This window comes from Cetorhinus maximus, chromosome 4 (genome assembly GCF_964194155.1).
Source record: "Cetorhinus maximus chromosome 4, sCetMax3.hap1.1, whole genome shotgun sequence".
NCBI classification, from domain to species: domain Eukaryota; kingdom Metazoa; phylum Chordata; class Chondrichthyes; order Lamniformes; family Cetorhinidae; genus Cetorhinus; species Cetorhinus maximus.
In genome coordinates this window covers 10,407,451-10,427,963 of record NC_135882.1, presented here as the reverse complement: position 1 = coordinate 10,427,963, position 20,513 = coordinate 10,407,451, and the positions used below count along the sequence as shown (strand labels likewise).

Sequence of the window (20,513 nt, the reverse complement as noted above, 5' to 3'; positions counted from 1 at the left end):
GAGAAGGTGGTGGTGAGCTGCCTTCTTGAACCGCTGCAGTTTATGTGGTGTAGGTACACCCACAGTGCTGTTGGGGGTTGGGGTGGGGGGGTGGAGTTCCAGGATTTTGACCCAGTGACAGTGAAGGAACAGCGATATATTTCCAAGTCAGGATGGTGAGTGGCTTGGAGGGGAACTTCAAGGTGGTGGTGTTTCTATCTATCTGCTGCCCTTGTCCTTCTCGATGGTAGTGGTCATGGATTTGAGAGGTGCTGTCTAAGGAGCCTTGGTGAGCTTCTGCAGTGTGAGAATGCACATGAGACGTCACATTTTAAAAATTCGGGGCAAGTGTGTAATAATAAATAATCTTTATTTTGAAGCTCACAAAAAGCTTGCTGCTGGAATTATTTAATTGGGATTCACATTCTGAGGGTAAGAAAGCACACACCTTTTACATACCAACATGCTGATTACAGGCAGTAAAAAGGAACACAAACTCCATCTGTGATACTGTGATACATTCTATGCAACACTATATAATTCATTAGCTGTGAAGCACTCTGGGACATTCGGAGTGTATTAAAAGGCACTGTTTTTTTATTGACCTGTTTGTCTAACATCACCAGTGGCGAACACAGTCAAATGCTTTGTGGTGCTAATGCCAATGGTCATCTAGAGAACACAGATTCTCTTAATGGATCAGTAAACATGTATTGGGAATCTACTGAGACACTTCGAGGTAACAATCAGGACACAATGCATATGAACAAAGCTAACATACACATCTATAAGGATACAAATATATTATAACATATGTACATGCACAATTATTGCATTCAGTTAAATAAGTACAACAAAAATATTTAAGGCAGAAAACTTGTGAAGGTACTTTAAGAGGGGAGAGGGGATTAAACAAAATCGGAAAAGACATAGAAAACAGACACTTGCATTTATTCACCTCAGTGTGTCCCAAAGCGCTTTACAACCAATGAAGTGCTTTTGAAGTGTAGTCACTAGTGTCATGTAATAACTGCAGCAACCCAGTTGTGTACAGCAACCTCCCACAAGTGAGATAATGATTAGATGATTAGTTTTTAAGGTATTGGTTGAGGGATAAGTATTGGCCAGGACACAGGGACAGAACCTCCCTTGTTTAATTCAAAAAATGCCATGTCCACATCCACCCAAACCAGCTACGGTTTACCGTTTCCTCCCAAAGACAGCACCTCAGACAGCGCAGCATTCCTTCTGCATTAGGAATATCAGCCGAGATCTTTGTGCTCAAATCTCCAGAGTGAGACTTGAACCTGCAACCTAGTGACTCAGAGGCACAAGTGCTATCAACTATGACATTATAGGAAGTCACAGTGAACTTGAAGGGAATAATTATGAGGCGACCAAAATATTTCCTTTCCCTCAGTGTCCATCATTTTGAAAGCACCTTGGGACATTTTTCTACAGCCGCACAACCATGCCAAAAGGAGCTGGGTAGAGGAGACTGGTGTCCCACGACTCTCACTTATGACTCCAGGTAGCTGGTTGTGCACACCAGCGGCCGTAGCACGGGATCTTGGCTCTACAGTCGTGCAAACCTCAGTGAGGGACTCATCAGCTTCAGCTGGAGTGCTGTGGAGACATCACCCCTTCTAATGTACACGAAGACTGGGAAGAGCGGATGAGGCAGAAGACCCTATCAAGTTAGTAGGACAATGGCTCAGAAGGCAAAGGCCAGCAATGTGGGTGACACATCTGGGACACTGTCATGACCTTTAGTAAGGGCAAGTGGCCAATCACCTTTGAAGAGTCTGGGACTCATTTCCCATGGTTAGTCATGGAAAATCATCGACGTACTATGGAGTAGCTGGAGTAGCTACAAGCAGGACAGGGGCAAGGCGCTATATAAATGCAACTGCTGTTCTTTTCTAGAGGCCAAGCCTTCAGAGGAGTTGTACTGTCTCTCAATTCAACCCAGAATGGAATGGAGCTAAGCTTTCAATCGGGGCTTCTAATGGGCAGCCCCAGTCAGATAAAGGTCATGTTCAGTTCCCAAAGGTCCAAGCTCATATGTTCCGATGTCAAGAATGCAGTTTTATTGCTAATACAGAACGATTTTTTGAAGTTGCCACTCTCTGCTCAGAGAGAGAGTAAATAATGGATTGAGAAACATGGCTGCTCTGCTCTGCCAGTAGGACCACAGGGCACAGAGTTTAGGTTAGTGAAGAGTGAATTTAAAACTGAAATTAGAAATGAACATCTTTATTCAAAGGACGATAAACATTTGGAAACTATTGAGTAAAAGAGCAGAGTCAAAGGGATTTGCGGATTCAAAATACCAGCCTGAGAGTGTTGGGGTAGCACAGAAAGAAGTTTTGATGGGCCAAATGGCCTTTTCTGATCATTGACCCAAAATAGTTCAACTTGTTTTCGCCTCGAATTCAAGTCCATCTTTCCCAAAACTCCACTGGAATATCTCCGGTTTGGTTTCCATCCCTGTCAAAGCCCCAAAAGCAGCACCAACTAAAGTTAGACACAGCATTCTCTGAGACTGTAACCTTGAATGGTCCACAGCTTCTTTGACCTCCCTGCATTTGTCAGTATCATTCTCCTTCAAAGCCTTTCCTCCATTCACCAGCTCAGTGGGCCTACCCATGCTCGGTTCCACTCTTGCCTATCCTATCACATCACCCTCAGCAATGACTTCTCTTCCTGACTTGTACCATTACCTTCAAAGTCGCTTTGCCATCTAGCCTTGGCCTCCTCCTCTTCCTTATCTACATGATACTCCTTGGTAACATATCTGCACATACTGTGATCAGCTTCCACACGTACGTTAAAGACACCCATCTCTATCTCTTCCCCCACCTCTCTACTCCTCCGCTCTGTGGTTGTCAGCAGCGATGACATCCGTTCTTGAAAGAGCTCCATCTTCCTCCAGTTAAACAATGTCTTCGGTTCCCACCACAAACTCCATACTTTTTCCACTGAGCCCAAACTTCTCCCTGGCCACCATCCCAGACTGACCCAGGCATGAAGCTCAGGGTCCTCCTGACTGCAAGACGAGTTTCCAGCCACATATCCGCTCCATCACAAAAACCATCAATTCCAGCCTCCTAAACATGGCCAACTTCCATCCCAGCCTCCGAATATCTGCTGCTTAATCCTTCAGCCATGCCATTATCAACATCAAACTTTGTGAACTTCAGTTCATCAAAAACTCTGCCACACACATTTCATCCCACGTCAAATTTCCGCCCGTGCATCACCCCCGCCCCCATTAACTTACACGGACTCCCACTCCCCCCAACACCTCCAATTTAAAACTCTTACGAGTATTTAAATCCCCTTGTGGCTCCTCATCTCTGTAACCATCTTCAATATCCCCACAAATTCTGTTCCACCAACTCAAGCCTCTTGTGCATCTCAAACTACCTGCACAACCCACATCCCCCCCCCACCCGCCATTCCTTCACCCACCACTGGCGGCTGTGCCTTTAGCTGTCCATGCCCCATGCTCTGGAGCTCCCTCACTAAACTCACCGCCTCTCCACCTTTAAACCCACTTCTTCCACCAAGCTTTTAGGCCCTTGACTAAACAGCATCTTCTTTGGCGAGATATGCATTTGTTTTTTGTGATTGATGGTGCCTGTGAAGAGCGTTGGAACATTTCTCGACGTTGTAAGTGCCATATAAATGCAAGTAGCTTCTGTTATCAACAAAACAGTCAGAGCTGCCAACTTTCAGGAGAGATGTTAAACCAAAGCCACATCTGCCTTTTTGGGGCCATTTTGAAGAGCAGCGGAGATCGCCCTTGTGTCCTGGCCAACATTTAACCCTCAATCAACATCACACACAAAAGAAATTCTGGTTATTGTCAAATTGCTGTTTGTGGGAGCTTGCTGTGCACAAATTGGCTGCCACCATTCCTTCAAAACAACAGTGACTGCACTTCAAAAGTACTTCACCGGCTGTAAAGCGGTCCTGAAAGGCACTTCATAAATGCAAGTCTTTCTCCCCTTCTAAGATGATTTTCTATAGGTACACAAATGTTTTTGAGGTTAATGCTGCAGGCATGCTCTTTTAATTACCCAGTCATTACCTTTTAATTATCCAATGACTTGGAAAATTAAAGGACTTATAGGGATAAAATGAATACAAGGCTTTGAGAAAAAAAATGATTTGTAAACAAGGTGGAAATTTATAACAACCAATTCATTCAGTCAACAATTGGTGTTCCTATTCTGTCACTGGAAGTCCTAACAGATCGACAATATTTATTCAATTGCTAAAGATACCTTACAGGGCATTTTTCTGAAAATTACAGGTTGCTGCAGCATGGAACACAAACCACAAGTACATGGCTTACATCTGACAAATTACTGCTGCAAATTACATCTGATGGAAGGCTGTAAAACAACATAATCCAGCATCAGCAAAATGAGCAAGCGCAAGCGTGGGGTCGGCGTGAAGATCGTCTTGGGTTTTGCACAGTATCTTGAAGGTAATAAAACATCCCAAGGCGTTCCACAGAAATGCAATCAAACACAATTTTATCATATAAAGAGATATTAGGACATGTGACCAAACACTTGGTAAAACAGGTAGGTTGTAAGCAGTATGTTAAAGGAGGAGAGGTGGAGAGGCAGAGAGGTTGAGGGAGGGAGTTCCAGAGCTTAGGGTCTTGGCAACTAAAGGCACAGCCTACAATGGTGGAGCAATGAAAATCAGCAGTGCACAGTCAGAATTGGAGGTGTGCAGAGATCTCAGAGTGTTGCCAGGGCTGGGAGGAGGTTAGAGACAGGGAGGGAGGGGCGAGTCCATGGAAGTATTTGAAAACAATGATGAGAATTTTGTGTGCCAGTCTCAATCATTGATTTGCACAACGGAGAGGGGGGGAGGGGAAATTTACCATTTCGAAGTGAACACACACACATAGGTAGCACTAAATTCACTAAAGTGCAAGATTGGTCTGGTGAAATGTCCACACTGTAGGCCTTTTAACACCACCCCCGCCCCCCCTTTCAAATTGAACAATTATAAATTTTGTCCTATGCTTTATTTGTGCCTCAAGAAAGTATTTGAGTTCTGTATCATCGAGTACAGATTCATCAATCATTGTGGCGGCAGTAAAGTAAAACGTACCAAACAACACACATTATTTACATTAATCATTGGCTATACACTTATTTTCCAATGGTATTCTGGAACTAATTTGTACCCAAATGACAATAACCTGATTTGCATTCTACTGTTCTGAATTTTAGTTTTAGTCATGATCTGTTAACTGAACCTATTCTTATCGTGTAAACTTAAATTCATTGAACTTCATCAAAATGACGCTGATCATTTTTCGCAGTCTCCCTTCTTTGATTCTAACGCACAAAGATACATTCTGGAAAGATGGGAAGTCCAGCAGGATCAAAGCATAGGAAGGCTCTGAAGCCAATTCAAAATGTGCCAACTATGGATTCAATCTTACAAGTCACAATGGGCCGTTTGGAATATTTCCCACCACATGTCAAAAGTTGGCCTGCTTATCGGAAAGGCAAATAGGTGGGTCTCCCAATAGTTCTGCCTATCTTTAAACAAGTTCTGAGCAAGGAGGAGGACACGAGAACAGCTCCTCTCCTTCAGATCTACATTTTGTTTGTCAGTGCACAGAATTTAACCCCCTATCTATTTCCACTGTGGAACTGCAAGGAGTCCTTGAAAGCAGGCACTGTATCATTATTGCAAGCAGTCTCCTGCGTCCAGAATTGTTATGGCACAGGAGGAGGCCATTTGGCCCATCATGTCTGCACCAGCACTCCGCATGAGCTATTCACCTAGCGTCATTCCTCCACTGTAGCCCTGCACATGCTTCCTTTTCAGATAACAGTCTAATTCCCTTCTGAATGGTTTGATTGAACCTGACACCACCACACTCTCAGGCACTGCAGTCTAGACCTTAACCACTCGCTGAGTGAGGAAGCGTTTCCTCGTGTCGTTTTTGCTTCTTTTTGCCGAATATATTAAACGTGTGCCCTCTCGTTCTCGATCCTTTCACGAGTGGGAACAGCTTCTCCCTATCTACTCTGTCCTGACCCCTCATGATTTTGAATGCCTCTCTCGAATCACCTCTCAGCCTTCTCATCTCTAAGGAAAACAGTCTCAACTTCTCCAAACTATCTTCACAACTGAAGTTTCTCATCCCTGGAACCATTCTCATGAATCTTTTTCCTGCACTCTCTCCAATGTCTTCCCATCCTTCAGTGCAGTAAATCAGTCAGTGAAGTGGCATACACTTAACCCCACATCTCCCACATTCCCAAAGCAAATCGCAATGAGAAATCGGTGGTTCTAATTATCATCCGATTATGCACCAGGATAATGCACCCACGTCTTGATCTTACCCCGCACTTCCCCATTCTCCTCCCAGTCCATAAAATCATTGAGTTATCTGCCTACATATTGAAAATACCATCAACCCACCACGGGAATTAATTTTTTTTCAATATAGTATTCACTTTCCACCACCTACCTGTATAATTTAGAAACTCAAGGCACTCACTGTTTATTCACTTTCAACTCAATGCAGAAACAAAATTAGCCCAATCTAGTGGCCAAGTCACACATATTCTGAAGTGCTGTTGCCACCCCATACCATCACCAAAAACATGGCGTTCATTAACAAGCTCAAAAGGATGACAGGCTGAGCGCATCCTATCCAGATGCAAACCTGAGTCCTAAATCCAGCACTCAACCCAACAAGCTATTTGACTGCAATTTATCAGAGCAAGTTGCTTTATAACCTCCGTTTCAATTCTTTATGAATTACTCCGATATTGGCCTGCGTTATTCGTCTTTGAAGTTCCAATCTCACCCCACCCCAAATAAGTAAATAAAGCCCCAGGGCATGTTAGGTGGTTGTTCAGAATATAAGGTTGCAAACCCTCAAATGCCTTACCCGGAGATACCTGAAGTGTATGTCTGAAAATAAGGAGCAAGTTACAACCAAAAGTCACCTTACAAGTACTTTTCTTCCGAATGGAAAGTTAAATGGAAGATTTTTTCACTAAACCATGATGGTTTTGCAAGTAGGTCCCTTTTGTTTTTTAGATTTACAGTTAAGATTTGGCAGAACTAATATTCAGAATTGAACAATTTGTTAACAAGATTCAATGAAGCTTTCTTTCCCCCTATTCATTAGCTTGCTGTTTACAGGGCGGTGCCCTTCCCAGTGTATTTTCATAGCCCTATCTGCATCAAATCATTCTTTCTGGTCTCTTTACGACCTTGCTGTAAACGTGAGCTCATCCAAAACTCTGCTGCCCAATCCGAATTCCCACCAAGCCCCATTCAACCATCAACCCTGAGCTCACTTGACTACTTTGGTTCCCAGTCCTGCAACGCCTCAATTTTAAAATACTCATCGTTTTCAAGCCCCTTCACAGCCTCAACCTTCCCTAGCTCTGCAGTTGCCTACTACCCTCCGAGATCTCTGCACTCCCCCAATTCTGACACTTGTGCATCCCCTATTTCCTTCACTCCACCACTGGCGACTGTGCCTTCAGCTACCTTGGCCCTAAGCTCTAGGGTCTCCCCCTTAAACATCTCAGCCTCTATCTCGCCCTCCACCTTAAGACGCATCTTAAAACTTACCTCTTTTACTAAGCTTTCAATCACCTGTCCTAACATTTCCTTACGTAGCTCAGTGCCAAATTGTAGGACTGTTTAGTTACATTAAAGGTCCTATATAAATGCAAGTTGTTGTTACCAGTAAAATTATTTTTTTTAAAACACAGCAGCCATAGAGGCACAGGTAAAGCTAGCAAGCAAGCTGGGCTACAGTTTTCAACTGAATAATGGATACAAATATTTCACTTAAGAAGCAATGGGAGACCAAACTACTGTGAAGATAAAAATTAGATCCGATCCTGGACGCAATTATACAACAAATTTCGCTGAAAGAACAAGCTTGCATTTTACATAGCGCCTAAACAACCTAATCACAGTATCTTTACAGTGCAGGAGGCCATTTGGCCCATCGAGTCTGCACTGGCTCTCTGAAAGAACTTTGCACCTAGTCCCACTCTCCTGCCTTATTCCCTAAGGACATCCCAAAGCACTTTACAGCCAAGAAAGTCGTTTTGAAGTGCAGTCACTGATTTAAAGTAGGGAACATGACAATCAATTTTCACATGGCAAGCTCCCACACTCAGCAATTAAATACATTTCAGGATGATTTTTTTTTTAAATTATGTTGGTTGAGGGAGAACTTCTTCCTCAAGTAGTTCTATGGGATCATTTACATCCACCCGAGATGGTATACAGGACCTAGGTTTAATATCTCGGCACCTACGACAGTGCAGCACACCCCCAGTCCTGCACTGGAGTGTCAGCCTAGATGATGTACTCAAGACTCTGAACTGGGGCTTGAACCCACAACTTTCTGACTCAGAGGTGAGATCGCTATCACTCAGCCCAAAACCTGCACTCGGTAAAAAAGGAAAATACGCAGCTCCTGAAGAGGTTGACAAGTTTACCCAGTGAGTAACTTGAATCATACAAACCAGGAAGTGTCCCAGAATTGAGCCCTGGTCCATAATGAGTTGGCTCGAGTGGAAATTGTGGCCCCTACAATCAGCTTTCGGGGCCCCCCCGAGTTAGGAGCGGGGTAAGATCTTCCTCCTCATCCCCGTCCCACTATCACTGCTGAAAGTGTAGGTGCTTGTGTGGATGGTGGGCTGAAGACAGGACTAGTCCCCATGGTCAAGCAACTGGGGTAAGGCCGCAGATCAGCCCTGATCTCACTGAATGGCAGAAAAGGCCAGAGGGGCTAAACAGCCTCCTCATGGCCTCATGTCTCTGGGCCGAGACCTTTGGTCCCGACATGAAGAATGAGCAAAATGCTGAAATTGTCCATATGCATTGGGGAAAGGCTGGCTTATGCCCCTACTGGAGGTTTGTAACCCAGCATCTGGTGATGAAGCAGAAACTGAGGACCTCGCATGATCCAATCACGTGATCTTACAATCGGAACTGGCATGACATCAGATTTATGTTTCACTGCACATTACCCCAGGGCTAAATGTTCTAAATTAAACTTAAAAAGCACAATAGGGCCCAAAAACTATAGTGAGCTACTCCCTGGCATTATGCACGCGATTGTTGTCAAAACACAAACCAGTCCGCGCCCTTTAGTCTCTCATTTTTAACTGCGATGACGCTGGTCTTGAAATCTACAGTACATTGAGTTTAAGATTCCCAAGTCTGCTTGTTTGGTGCACTCTGTTTGACCCTTTGCAAGACACAAATCAATTAGTCACAGTCACGAATGTGATGCCTGCAACAATGAGCTGATGGGTGTTGGGAGTCAGTTTAACCATGAATCAGAGCCCAAGTGCTTCAATGAGTTGGAGATTCCTTCCTTTGTAGTGTAAAGCACTCATTACCACACTGTGAGCATTTTAGGCTTTTGCCACGTACAAATGGGAGCAGCATTTGATCAACAGAATTGTTTAATTCAAGCAGTTCTGTCCTTTGGGAGTCTTCCTTAAAGCCTACAGGCATATGTCATTTCATTAGAAGATACATCAAGTATGGTTTCCAAACGTTTCTCCCTCAAGAATAGGCCTTAAGTTATGTTGACAGCTTGTCACACAGGACAGTTTTGGGTCGAGAATTTCATTAACTTTCATTAAGAATTTCACTGCTTGTCATTGTAGAACCTGCTACGTGCATTGAGATAACAGCTCCTAAATTACACCTCCTTAAAATTTCAGAGTTGTACAAAACGTGCCCATGTTAAATTGCCAATGGCTTGTATTTCGCTCATTTCTTGTTATAGCAGAACCTCTAATTACCCAACACACAGGCAAACCTTTCACAGTCAAACATTACCCAAATTCAAGAGGCATAGCATAGCTGGGGATGGGCGTTGGCCTTATTATACATACTGCTCCTTGGCCAAAAAATTCCCTCTTGCTCTCCAACTAAAACAAAAACCAGTTTCACTGTGCAACTAAGTTAAAAAAAAAGAAAGCCAACAGCTGTGTCCAGAAATTCTGTTTTCAAATCCTTCCATGACCTTGGCCTGCCCCAGCTCTGTAATCTCCTCCAGTCTCACGATCCTCCAAGATACCTTTACTCCTCCACCTCGGGTCTCCATTGCATTCCCAATTATTTTTATCATTCCACCATTGGCGGCCGAATTTGCTCCCTAAATCACATTGTCTCTCTACTTCTCTCTCGTGCCTTAAAACTTACCCTGTTGATAAAACATTTGGTCATCTGTCCTAATATCTCCTTATGTAGCTCTTTGCCAAATAATGTGTGTTATAACACTCCAGTGAAGAGCCTCTTGAGGTTTTACTGCGTTAAAGCCACCACAGAAATACAAGTTATTATTGTTGTCTCCAGAAACTCCTTTGACAGCACCTTCCAAGCCCAAGACCACTACCACCTAGAAGGGCAAGGGCAGAAGATGCATGGGAACACCACCAGCTGCAAGTTCCCCTCCAAGTCACACACCATCCTGACTTGGAAATATATCGCCATTCCTTCACTGGCGCTGGGTCAAAATCCTGGAACTCCCTCCCTAACAGCACTGTGGGTGTTCCTACACCACATGGACTGCAGTGGTTCAAGAAGGCAGCTCACCACCACCGTCTTAAGGGCTAGGCCAACGCTGGCCTAGCCAGCGATGCCCACATCCTATGAATGAATTTTTTAAAAGTCTCCTTGTCTCAATTATCTGCTTGTCTGTGAGGAAATTTCTGAGTTATGAAGGTAAAGTTGAAACCAGGGATTTGATGTATAAAGAATCCCACATTCAACCAACTGCACCCCTTACTTATCAGCACTAACTTTTTTTTAAAGATATACCTTTCGGATTGAATTTTAACGTAATAATAATTTTAAAATTAAACCAATAAATCATTTTGCACTTCTGACTAAACATAATGTTTAAGAATGAACTTTGGCAGCATATTTGACCCCGAGATGAGCGCCCAACCACATAGCCACACCATCATAGGAGCATAAGGGTTAGGAGCAGTGGGCCATTTGGCCCCTCGAGCCTGTCCACATTCGATAAGGTCATGGCTGATCTGAACGTGGCCTGAACTCCACTTTCCTGTCTGCTCCAATTAACCCTTGACTCCCTCTATCAAAAATCTATCCAACTCAGCTTTGAATAAATTCAATGACCCAGTCTCCACTGCTTTCTGAATAGGAACACAGGAATCATGAAGACCGCCTATTTCTACTTCCCTAACATTTCCTGACTCTGTCCCTGCCTCAACTCACTACCTGATGAAACTGTTGTCCATGCATTTGTTCCCTCTAGGCCTGCCCGTTCCAATGCACTCCAGGCTTATGCTTGGTTTAAATTTCAAACAATGCTTGTCAGTTAACACTCAGTCACCATAAACCGGTGCATTCTCCACGGCAACACCTCGACCAATCAGAGTTCATTTGCCAACCAATCAGCGCTCTCTTCTCATACAATATAGAGTTGTTGCTCCCCCTGACATTGGTATTCTTAGCGACTGTCCTGATGAATGCAAGTCAAAAAGCTTCGACAAAATGTCTTTTTTCAGCAACACTCAAGTTCTGTACTACCAAACGACTACTCCTTTAGAATAGTGCCCCATTATTAAATCTTTGTTACCCTGATATAACTTTATTTGAAAGCAGTTTAGGGCCTTTCAGAAATTTCAGGTTTGTGCCAGGTTTTTTTAAAATGTTGTTAAATTCAACAGCCGCGCTTGTTAACAGTGATTCTATTATTTTTATTTGTGGGGGGCGGTGGGGTGAATAAGGGACCGAAATGGTTCTCAGTAAAAAAAAAATTAACAAGAAGATAATCGCTAGAGAAAATCTTCACTGTTAGGCTTTAATGAGATGCATATAAGGAGCAGCTAGATAAATACATGAGGGGGAAAGGTACAGAGGGACAGACAGATTGGCTGAGATGATGTAGGGTGGGAGGTGCTGATATGGGGCACAAACACAGGTTGAATAGCCTGTTTCTACACTGTAAAATTCTACGTAAAGCAATTGAGCAAAACAATTAACTGCTTACTTTTCTATTTATTGCTGCATTTTTGTACTTTTTTGAAAATGATGTGAAGAGAGCAGTAGTCACGTAATTTCAACGGATAAACAGAAGATAGTGACTAGGATAAACATGCAATTGTATTCTTTCTGAGTTGGTGTCGACCTTAGCTATCCTATTTTTATAACAAAAATATATAGAAAGAGCGGTTTTTTTTAAACAGTGAAACCGACAAAGTACATCTCTTGAGTTTAAAGCAATACCCAACAGTCCTCTGATCTTGTGAGAGTCTGACCAAGGTAAGATAGGTCCACTGGGATACTCGTTTGAAAGAAGACTTGCATTTATGTAGCGGCTTTCACGACCACCTGACCTCTCAAAAGAGATTTGCAGCCAAAGACGTCCTTTTTTGGAATCGTTGCCACCACTGTAATGCAGGAAACACAGCAGCCAATTTGTGCACAGCAAGCTCCCACAAACAGCAATGCCTTAACGGTCAGGTAATCTGCATGTTTTGCGCCATTGGTTGAGGGATTAAATGCTGGCCAGGACCCAGGGATAACTCCCCTGCTCTTCTCGGAAGAGAACTCCACGGGATCCTTTACGCCGATCTAAGGCAGCAGGTAGGGAACTCAATTTAAACATCTCATCCGAAAGACAGATTCAGTACTCCTAACGTCCCACGTGGTACAGGGAGAGATGATAACACTTCCTAATGAAGAGGGTTTTGGCCAGAATGTCACCATCATTTATTTGATTATCAAAAATAATAGAAACTGGATGGATTACCAGGCCATAGCTTCACCAAGGGTTCTAGGTGATGGGCAAACATGGAAAACAAACCTTCAGTGGTTTGCAGCAATGTGCTGAACCCCAGATATAAGAAAGTGCAAAGAAAACAAGGGAGAGAATAAAGGAGAAGGCGGAAGCTGTACTTCACTGTGGTACTGAGGGTGTGCCGCATTGTTGGATTTGCCATCTTTCAAATGAGATGTTAAACCAAGGCCCTGTTTGCCATCTCAGGTGGGCACAAAAGGTCATGCGACACTATTTTGAAGACTGGCAGGGGAGTCCTCACACCACCTTGGTCAACTTACCAACGTCACTTAAAAAAAAAACAGATTACCTGGTCGTATCTCATTGTTTGTGGGATCGCACTGTGTGTGTAAAATCACTTCCACATTTCTCTAAAGGACAACAGTTGACTGTATTTTACTGTTTTTGGGAAGGTACAAATCAAAAGCAGAGAAAACAGGTCAAAAGATTTACGGCCCTGGCCGTGTGTGTCACATGGCCATTGTAAGAAAATGTCCTCATGTCCTCAACTCAAACTGCATTGGAGATCTGCTAGTTATAATCTAATCTACAAAACCACAAACCAACAGATCCACAAATCCAATCGGTTTTTTAAGAATCATTTGTGTATTCATTAGAGTATAGGCTATGCTATAAAAGGATTTTCCTTTGTCAATAACATCAGGCACTGTTTTCAACTTTGCAATGATGCAAAGTGCAGTTTCACTAAGGAATGAAGTTGACTGAAATCAAAGCAGGGACCTTTAATCAAGTAGTTTCACACCCCTTTGGTGGTGTATCAACTACATTGGTTGCCAGTGTGTTTCAAAGTTTAAATGTTCCTAGACAGTCCAATTCACTGTCGAAGAACTATTTAAACTTTAAAGGAGGAAAAGAAACACTTGCATTTATATAGCACCTATCACAATGACAGGACATCCCAAATTGCTTTGCAGCCAACAAAGCACTTTAGAAGTGTGGTCACTGTTGTAATGTAGGAAATGCAACAGGCACTTTGCAGAGAGCAAGCTCCCACGAACAGCAACGTGATAATGGCCAGACAATCTGTTTTTGTGATGTTCATTGAGGGGTAATATTGGCCAGGACACCAGGGTGAGCTTCCCCTGCTTCTCTTTGAAATAGTGCCGTGGGGTCTTTTAAATTCACCAGAGGGGCAGACAGGTTTAACGCCTCATCCAGAAGATGGCACCTCTGACAATGTAGCACTCCCTCAGTACCGCACTGGTGTGTCAGCTTTAATTTTTCTGCTCAAGTCCTGAAGTGGGACTTGAACCATCGACCACCTGACTCAGAGAAAAGCAGTGCTGCCAGCTGAGTCACAGCTTACACTAATGTTAACATTCCCAGAGAGCCAACTATCACAATGGCCTTTTGTTAACAATACAACTTGACAAGCACTGGGCTGGCAATAATGAAGAGGGACGGAGGTCTTGTGGCGCAGTGGGTGGAGTCCCTGCCTCTGAGACAGAAGCTCCGAGTTCAAATCCCACCCCAGGATTTATTGGCAACGAAAGGAGCGTTCATGATGAGGCCAAGCAAGTTGGTAATCTCTCTGCTAATCCTTCCGTGGCAGGCAATAAATGCGGGAGAGATTTCTGACCAGCCATTACTGACAACACACCTTGCCAGTGTACAGCAGAACTCCCTCCTGAGAAAGGCATGAGGAGGGCCACATCCTACACCGGGTGAAGAAACATAGCAAATAGGAGGAGGAGATCATTCAGCCCTTCGACCCTGCTCCGTCATTCAATATGATCATGGCTGATCCTCTATCTGAACACCACATTCCCACTCTCACCCCATTTCTCTTGATGCCTTTAGAGTCTAGAAATCTATTTCCTTCTTAGATATATTCAGTGACTTGGCCTCCACAGCCCTCTGTGGTAGGGAATTCCACAGGCTCACCACACTGAGTGAAGAAGCTTCTCCACATCTCAGTCCTAAATGGTCTACACCATATCCTGAAATTGTGAGCCCTTGTTCTAGAAACCTCCCCCCCGCCCCCAGCCAGAGAAAACATTATCCCTGCATCCAGTCTGTTCATCCCCGTCAGAAGTGAAGAGGCATGCAGACACAGATCTCATTTTCCAGGATCAAGCTAAGCAAGTTTACCTCAAGTCCGCCGGTAGTATATTAGTGGGAGAGTAACAGTGTCTAAGTGAAGGGAAGAAAAGTCTCACTTCCAGTGAGCACAACTGTTAAATCAATATGGACCAGGCAGACTTGATGTACACTGCAGATTCAGCTCGGCACCACTTTCTGTTGGCATTAAAATGAAAGTTTAAGCAACTTCTCGTGTCCTGGAGGACCACGTGTGCAGGAAGCACTGTCAGCTGGTGGAGTGCGAACTCTGGGTTTCAGGGCTTGAGCAGCAGCTGGCAACCGAGAGGCTGAGAGCTTTGCAGGATGGCACATTTCAGGAAGTGCTCAACCCCACAGCTGAAGGGTGGCGTGCAGGCAGAGAGGGAATAGGTGACTGGCCGACAGTCAAGGAGGACCAGGCAGGTCGTACAGGAGTCCCAAGTGCACCTCGCTCTCCGGCCGGTATTCACTTCTGGATACCGGTGAGCGTGATGGTTCATCTGGGGGGAGCGCAGCCACAGCCAAGTCCACAGCAGGGCGTTGTCTCAGCTACACAGGGGAGCAGAAGGACCGGGGATTGGATAGTCAAGAGGACAAAACAGACTGCAGCTGTGAATCCAGGATGACATGTTGCCTCCCTGCTTGCCAGGGTCAAAGATATCACTGAGTGGTTGCAAAGCACCTTGGGGAGCAGGGTGAACAGCCAGCAGTCATGGTTCACGTTGGTACAAATGACATAGGAAGAAAGAGGGATGAAGTCCTGCAGGCAGAATTTAGGGGGCCAGGAAAGAAGCAGGACCTCAACGGCAGGAATCTCCGCATTATTTCTGGTACCAGGCACTAATAAGTATAGAAATAGGAGGATAAAGCAGGTGACTGCGTGGCTGGAGTGATGGTGCAGAGGGAGGTGGGACATTTAGATTCCTGGGACATTGGGACCAGTCCCGGGCGGGGAGGGGGAGGTGGGACCGGTACAGGTCGGACGGGTTGCACCTAAATAGAGCTGGGACCAGTGCCCTGGCACAGCAGTTTGCTCGTGCTGCTGGAGAGGGTTTACACTAACTTGGCAGGGGGACGGGAACCAATGGCATTAGGAAGGAGAAGCAAGGTCCACAAAGAATTGAGAGAGACGGATATTACCAGAATAAGGAATGGTGAGGTATTAGGTAGGGTCAGAGTAAGAGGGAATACAATAAGGTCTCAGTTACTATGCATGGATGCAAACGCACAAAGTGCGGTAAATGAGGATGGTGAGCTGCAGGCACAGATGGCCAAGTGGGAATATGATGTTGTGGCAATGTTGTGGAGACCTGGCTCAAGATAGGGCAGAATTGGGTACTAAACATTCCTGGATACAAGGAGTTCAGGAAAGATAGGAAAGGCTACAGGTGGCTCTGATGATTAGGGATAGTATTATGGTGATGGAAAGAGAGGATGCCCTAAAGTGGTCAAGGGCAAAATCCATTGCCTTTGAGTTAAGAAACAGTAGAGGTACCATTACAGTACTGGGTGTATTCTGAAGGCCACTAACCAGTGGGAAACATATGGAGGAACAAATCTGCAGGGAAATTACAGACAGATGCAAGAACTATAGAGCAGTTATAATGTGGGACTTTGATTATCCTCATAGAAACTGGGATAGCAATACTGTACAGGGAAGCAGTGTTCTGAAGAGTGTTCAGGAGAATTTTCCACATCAGTATGTTTCTGGCCTAATGGCAAAGGAGGCATTGCTGAATCTGGTTCTGAGGCCTGTCAGTTGGATGGAGTGTCAGATGGGAAACATTTAGGGGACAGTGATGAAAGTATCATCAGATTTAGGCTAGCTATGGAAAAGGACAAGAAGCAATCCAGGGTAAAAATAATTGATCCGAGAAGGGTCAATTTCAGCAGGGTGAGAACGGATTTGACCCAGGTAAACTGGAATCAAAGATTGGCAGGCAAAACTGTATTGGAACAACAGGCTGCCTTTGAAGAGGGGATGGTTCAGGGACAGTTGAGGTACATTCCCACAAGGGGAAAAGGTAGGGCAAGCAGAGTTCCCTGGATGGCGATAGAGTAACTTGAAACAAAGAAAGGGGTGTATGACCAATGACAGGTTGGTGATACAAGTGAGAACCAGGCTGAACATAGAAAGTTCAACGGGGAAGTGAAAAGGGAAATGAGAGGTAAAGAGTGGGTATGAGAAGACGCTGGCAGCTAACATAAGAGGGAACCCAAAAGTCTTCCATGGAAATAAAAATAGTAAAAGGAGGGATGGAGCCAATGAAGGACCAAAAAGGAGATTTACGCATGGAGGTAGAGGGCATGGCTGGGTACAAAATGATTACTTTGCATCTGTCTTTACCAAGGAAGAAGCTGCAGCCAAAGTCATAGTGAAAGAGGAAGCGTTTGAGACACTGGATGGAGTAAAATTGATGAAGAGGCAGTATTAGAAAGGCTGGCTGTGCTTAAAGTTGATAAGTCAACAGGACAAGGTGGGGTGCATCTAAAGATACTGAAGAAAGTAAGGGAGGAAATTGCTGAGTCACTCAGTATCACAGAACCACAATGTTACAGTGCAGGAGGTGGCCATTCAGCCCACTGCGTCTGCACTGGCCATAATCTTGTTCAAAAAAGGATGCAATGATAAACCCAGCAATACAGGTCAGCCAGTTTAACCTCAGTGGTTAGAAAGCTGCTAGCGATGATGCTAAGGGACAAAATTAACAGTCACTTGGACAAATGCGGGTTATTTAAGGAAAGCCAGCATGGATTTGTTAAAGGTAAATCATGTTTGGCTAACATGATTGAGTTTTTTGAGGTGGTAACAGAGAGGGTTGATTAATGGGGCTGATGTGGTGTGAAAGGACTTCCAAAAAGGTGATAAAAGTGCCATATAATAGTCTGGTCATCAAAGTTGACGCCTATGGAATAAAAGAGACAGCAACAGCAAGGATACAAAGTTGGCTGGGTGGCAGGAAACAACTGCAGTGGTGAACAGTTGCTCTTCAGACTGCAGGAAGGCCTACAGTAGGGTTCGCCAGGAGTCGGTTCTGGGTCCACTGTTTTTATTGATATGTACTAATGACTTGGGTGTACAGGGCACAATCTCAAAATTCGTAAACGACACAACGTGGAAGTATAGCACTCTGTGAGGAGAGTGATAGATTTCAAGAGGAAATAGACAAGTTGGTGGAATGGGCAGGCAAGTGGCAGATGAAATTTAATGCAGAGGACTGTGAAGTGATACATTTTGGTAGGAAGAGTGCAGAGAGACAATATAAAATAAAGGGTACAATTCTAAAGAGGATAGCAGAGGGACCTGGGTGTATATGTGCATAAATCATTGAAGGTGGCTGAACAAGCTGAGAAAGTGGTTAATAAAGCATAAAGCATCCTAGGATTTATTAGTGGATGTATAGAGTACAAAAAACAAGGGAAGGTATGGGTGAATCTTTATAAAACACTGATTCACCCTCAACCGGAGTATTGTATCCATATCTGGGCACTTCAGGAAGGATGTGGAAAGGGGCGGGGGGGGGAAAGATTTGTGAGAATGGTTTTCAGGGTGAGGAATTTCAGTTACATGGATAGATTATAGAAGCTGGCGTTGTTCTCCTTAAAGAGAAAAGGGTGAGGTGTGACTTGACACAAGTGTTCAAAACCATGCAAGGTCAAGGTAGAATAGACAGAAACCATTCTCACAGACAGAAGGGTCAAGAACCAGAAGACGCTGCTATGAAAATGACTGGCAAAGGAACCAATGGCAATATGAGGAAAAGCTTCTTTACATAGTGAGTGGTTAGGATCTGGAATGCACTGCCTCAGAGTGTGGTGGGGGCAGATTGTGGCTTTCAAAAGGGACTAGGATAGGCACCTGAAGTAATAAATGCGGGAGGTGGGGGGAGGAAATGTGGCTAGCTGAGTTGCTCTTGCAAAGAGCTGGTACAGACAATGCAGGCCAAATGGCCTCTTCCTGTGCTGTAACCATTCTATGATTCTTTAAGCTGCAGCTAGACAGTCAACTGGAACTGCCTAGAAGCTTTGCTTTAAGTCGGTTACCAAGACACTGTAGGTAACAGTTAAAACAATGTTCTGTTCGGTCACACTAAAAAGTTTCAGCAGTTACTTTGCATCACATCTTTTTGCATCACACTTTCCTAGCACCAACTTACATGAAAGCAAAATGTGAATGCCAATTAACCTGCAGATGGAGAGTAACTCGGCAAATACCATTCGGGAGAGTATGTGTGGGGAAAAAAAAATACATAAACATGACAAGGGTAGAAGCACCAATATCACGTGCAAACTTATCCTCCTACAAGATTACCATACCCAACGCACATTCGTCATGTATAAATAGATACAAGAAAGAGTGGCAATGAATGCAGAGTGCCGCAATCACCTGTCAAGTCAATTTCACTTCCCCTTAACCGGGATGTTGCTTAACGGGGATGGAAATCGTCTCAAGCGCTGGTATCACCGTGCATGCTTTGAAATAAAAAAAAATCAAAAAAAATTCACGCCCCCAATCCCATCCCAGGAAAAAGCCAACGTCCTCCCCGTCCCGAAGATACACACACGCCCCTTTCCCCTCATGCGATCAGCACATGTTTTGGGAAAGCCTTTGGACGTTTTGCTTCTAGTACGAGAAGTATCTCGGGGGAGGGTGGAATGGGATGGGCTGGGCTCTTGTTTCCTTTCCCCCACCGCCACGCGCTGCAACTCCATCCCCGGCCCGGGCAACATTCCATCCCATTGTGACGTGTGTATCTCCCCCCACGAAATCCCCGGGCAACGTTCCATTCCATTGTGACGTGTGGTCTCACTGTATCCCCCCGCCGCCCCGGATCCCCGGGCAACGTTCCATCCCTCGCTCCTTACCCGCTGGGCACCACTTGGCCCGGCTGCCAGCACAGCTCCTTCACCACCCCGGCCCGGTCCGACTTCACCCGCTTCTCCTGCGGCCGAGACCGGGGCCTGTCGCGCTCGGCGCCGCTCTCCTGCTCCACGGGGAGGCAGTGAGCCAGCACCGTGCCGATCTGCACCGGCCAGCCCACCCTCACGCTCCACTCCAGCAGCCGCAGGGGTCGGGAGCCCGGGGCCGCCACCTCCAGCACGGCCCGGGCGGTGGTGGCGGCGCCGGGTCCAGTTGCAGCCCCGGCCGTCGGGCCATCCCGGTCCTGCTCCTGCTCTTGCTCTTGGTCCTGGTCCCGGTCCCGGTCCGGCTCCCCCGCCTCCGCCAACGCCGCCATCTTCTAACCGCTGGGAAAAGGAGGAGGAGGAGGGGGTGAAGAAAATATAATTTCTTTTCTTTTTAAAAACAAATCCTCAGCGTGCAAAGGCAAAATTGCAGTAAAAGGTTCACTCTTCCCGCCTGTAAACAGGAAATAATACACCCGGAGCCTGTACAGGGAACTTCCGGTACACATGCAGGGATCTTACAGTATGTCTTCCGACCACACTGTCCCGTTGCACAGCAGCAGACAGACCTGCATGCGAACTGTTACTGAGCAGCCCCCGACACACACACACAAGCATCGATTTGCCTTCTTGTTGCATAAGCGTTTGTAGCCTGTCATTTGCATTCAAGGAAGCCGAGCCAACAGCTTCAGCA

At 45.1% G+C, this 20,513-nt stretch overlaps 1 protein-coding gene across 3 annotated transcripts in view; it reads right to left on the bottom strand.

Annotated features, from left to right (window-relative positions):
• Positions 1-20,354, bottom strand: part of ctdp1 (CTD (carboxy-terminal domain, RNA polymerase II, polypeptide A) phosphatase, subunit 1) — a 285,110-nt gene extending 264,756 nt beyond the window's left edge. For all 3 annotated transcript variants that reach the window (XM_078539924.1, XM_078539925.1, XM_078539926.1), the window contains exon 1: positions 19,781-20,354. In XM_078539924.1, the coding sequence (XP_078396050.1) occupies positions 19,781-20,151 (371 nt within the window). In that variant the 5' untranslated portion in view covers positions 20,152-20,354. The remainder of the gene's footprint in view (positions 1-19,780) is intronic.
• Positions 20,355-20,513: the final 159 nt, after the last annotated feature.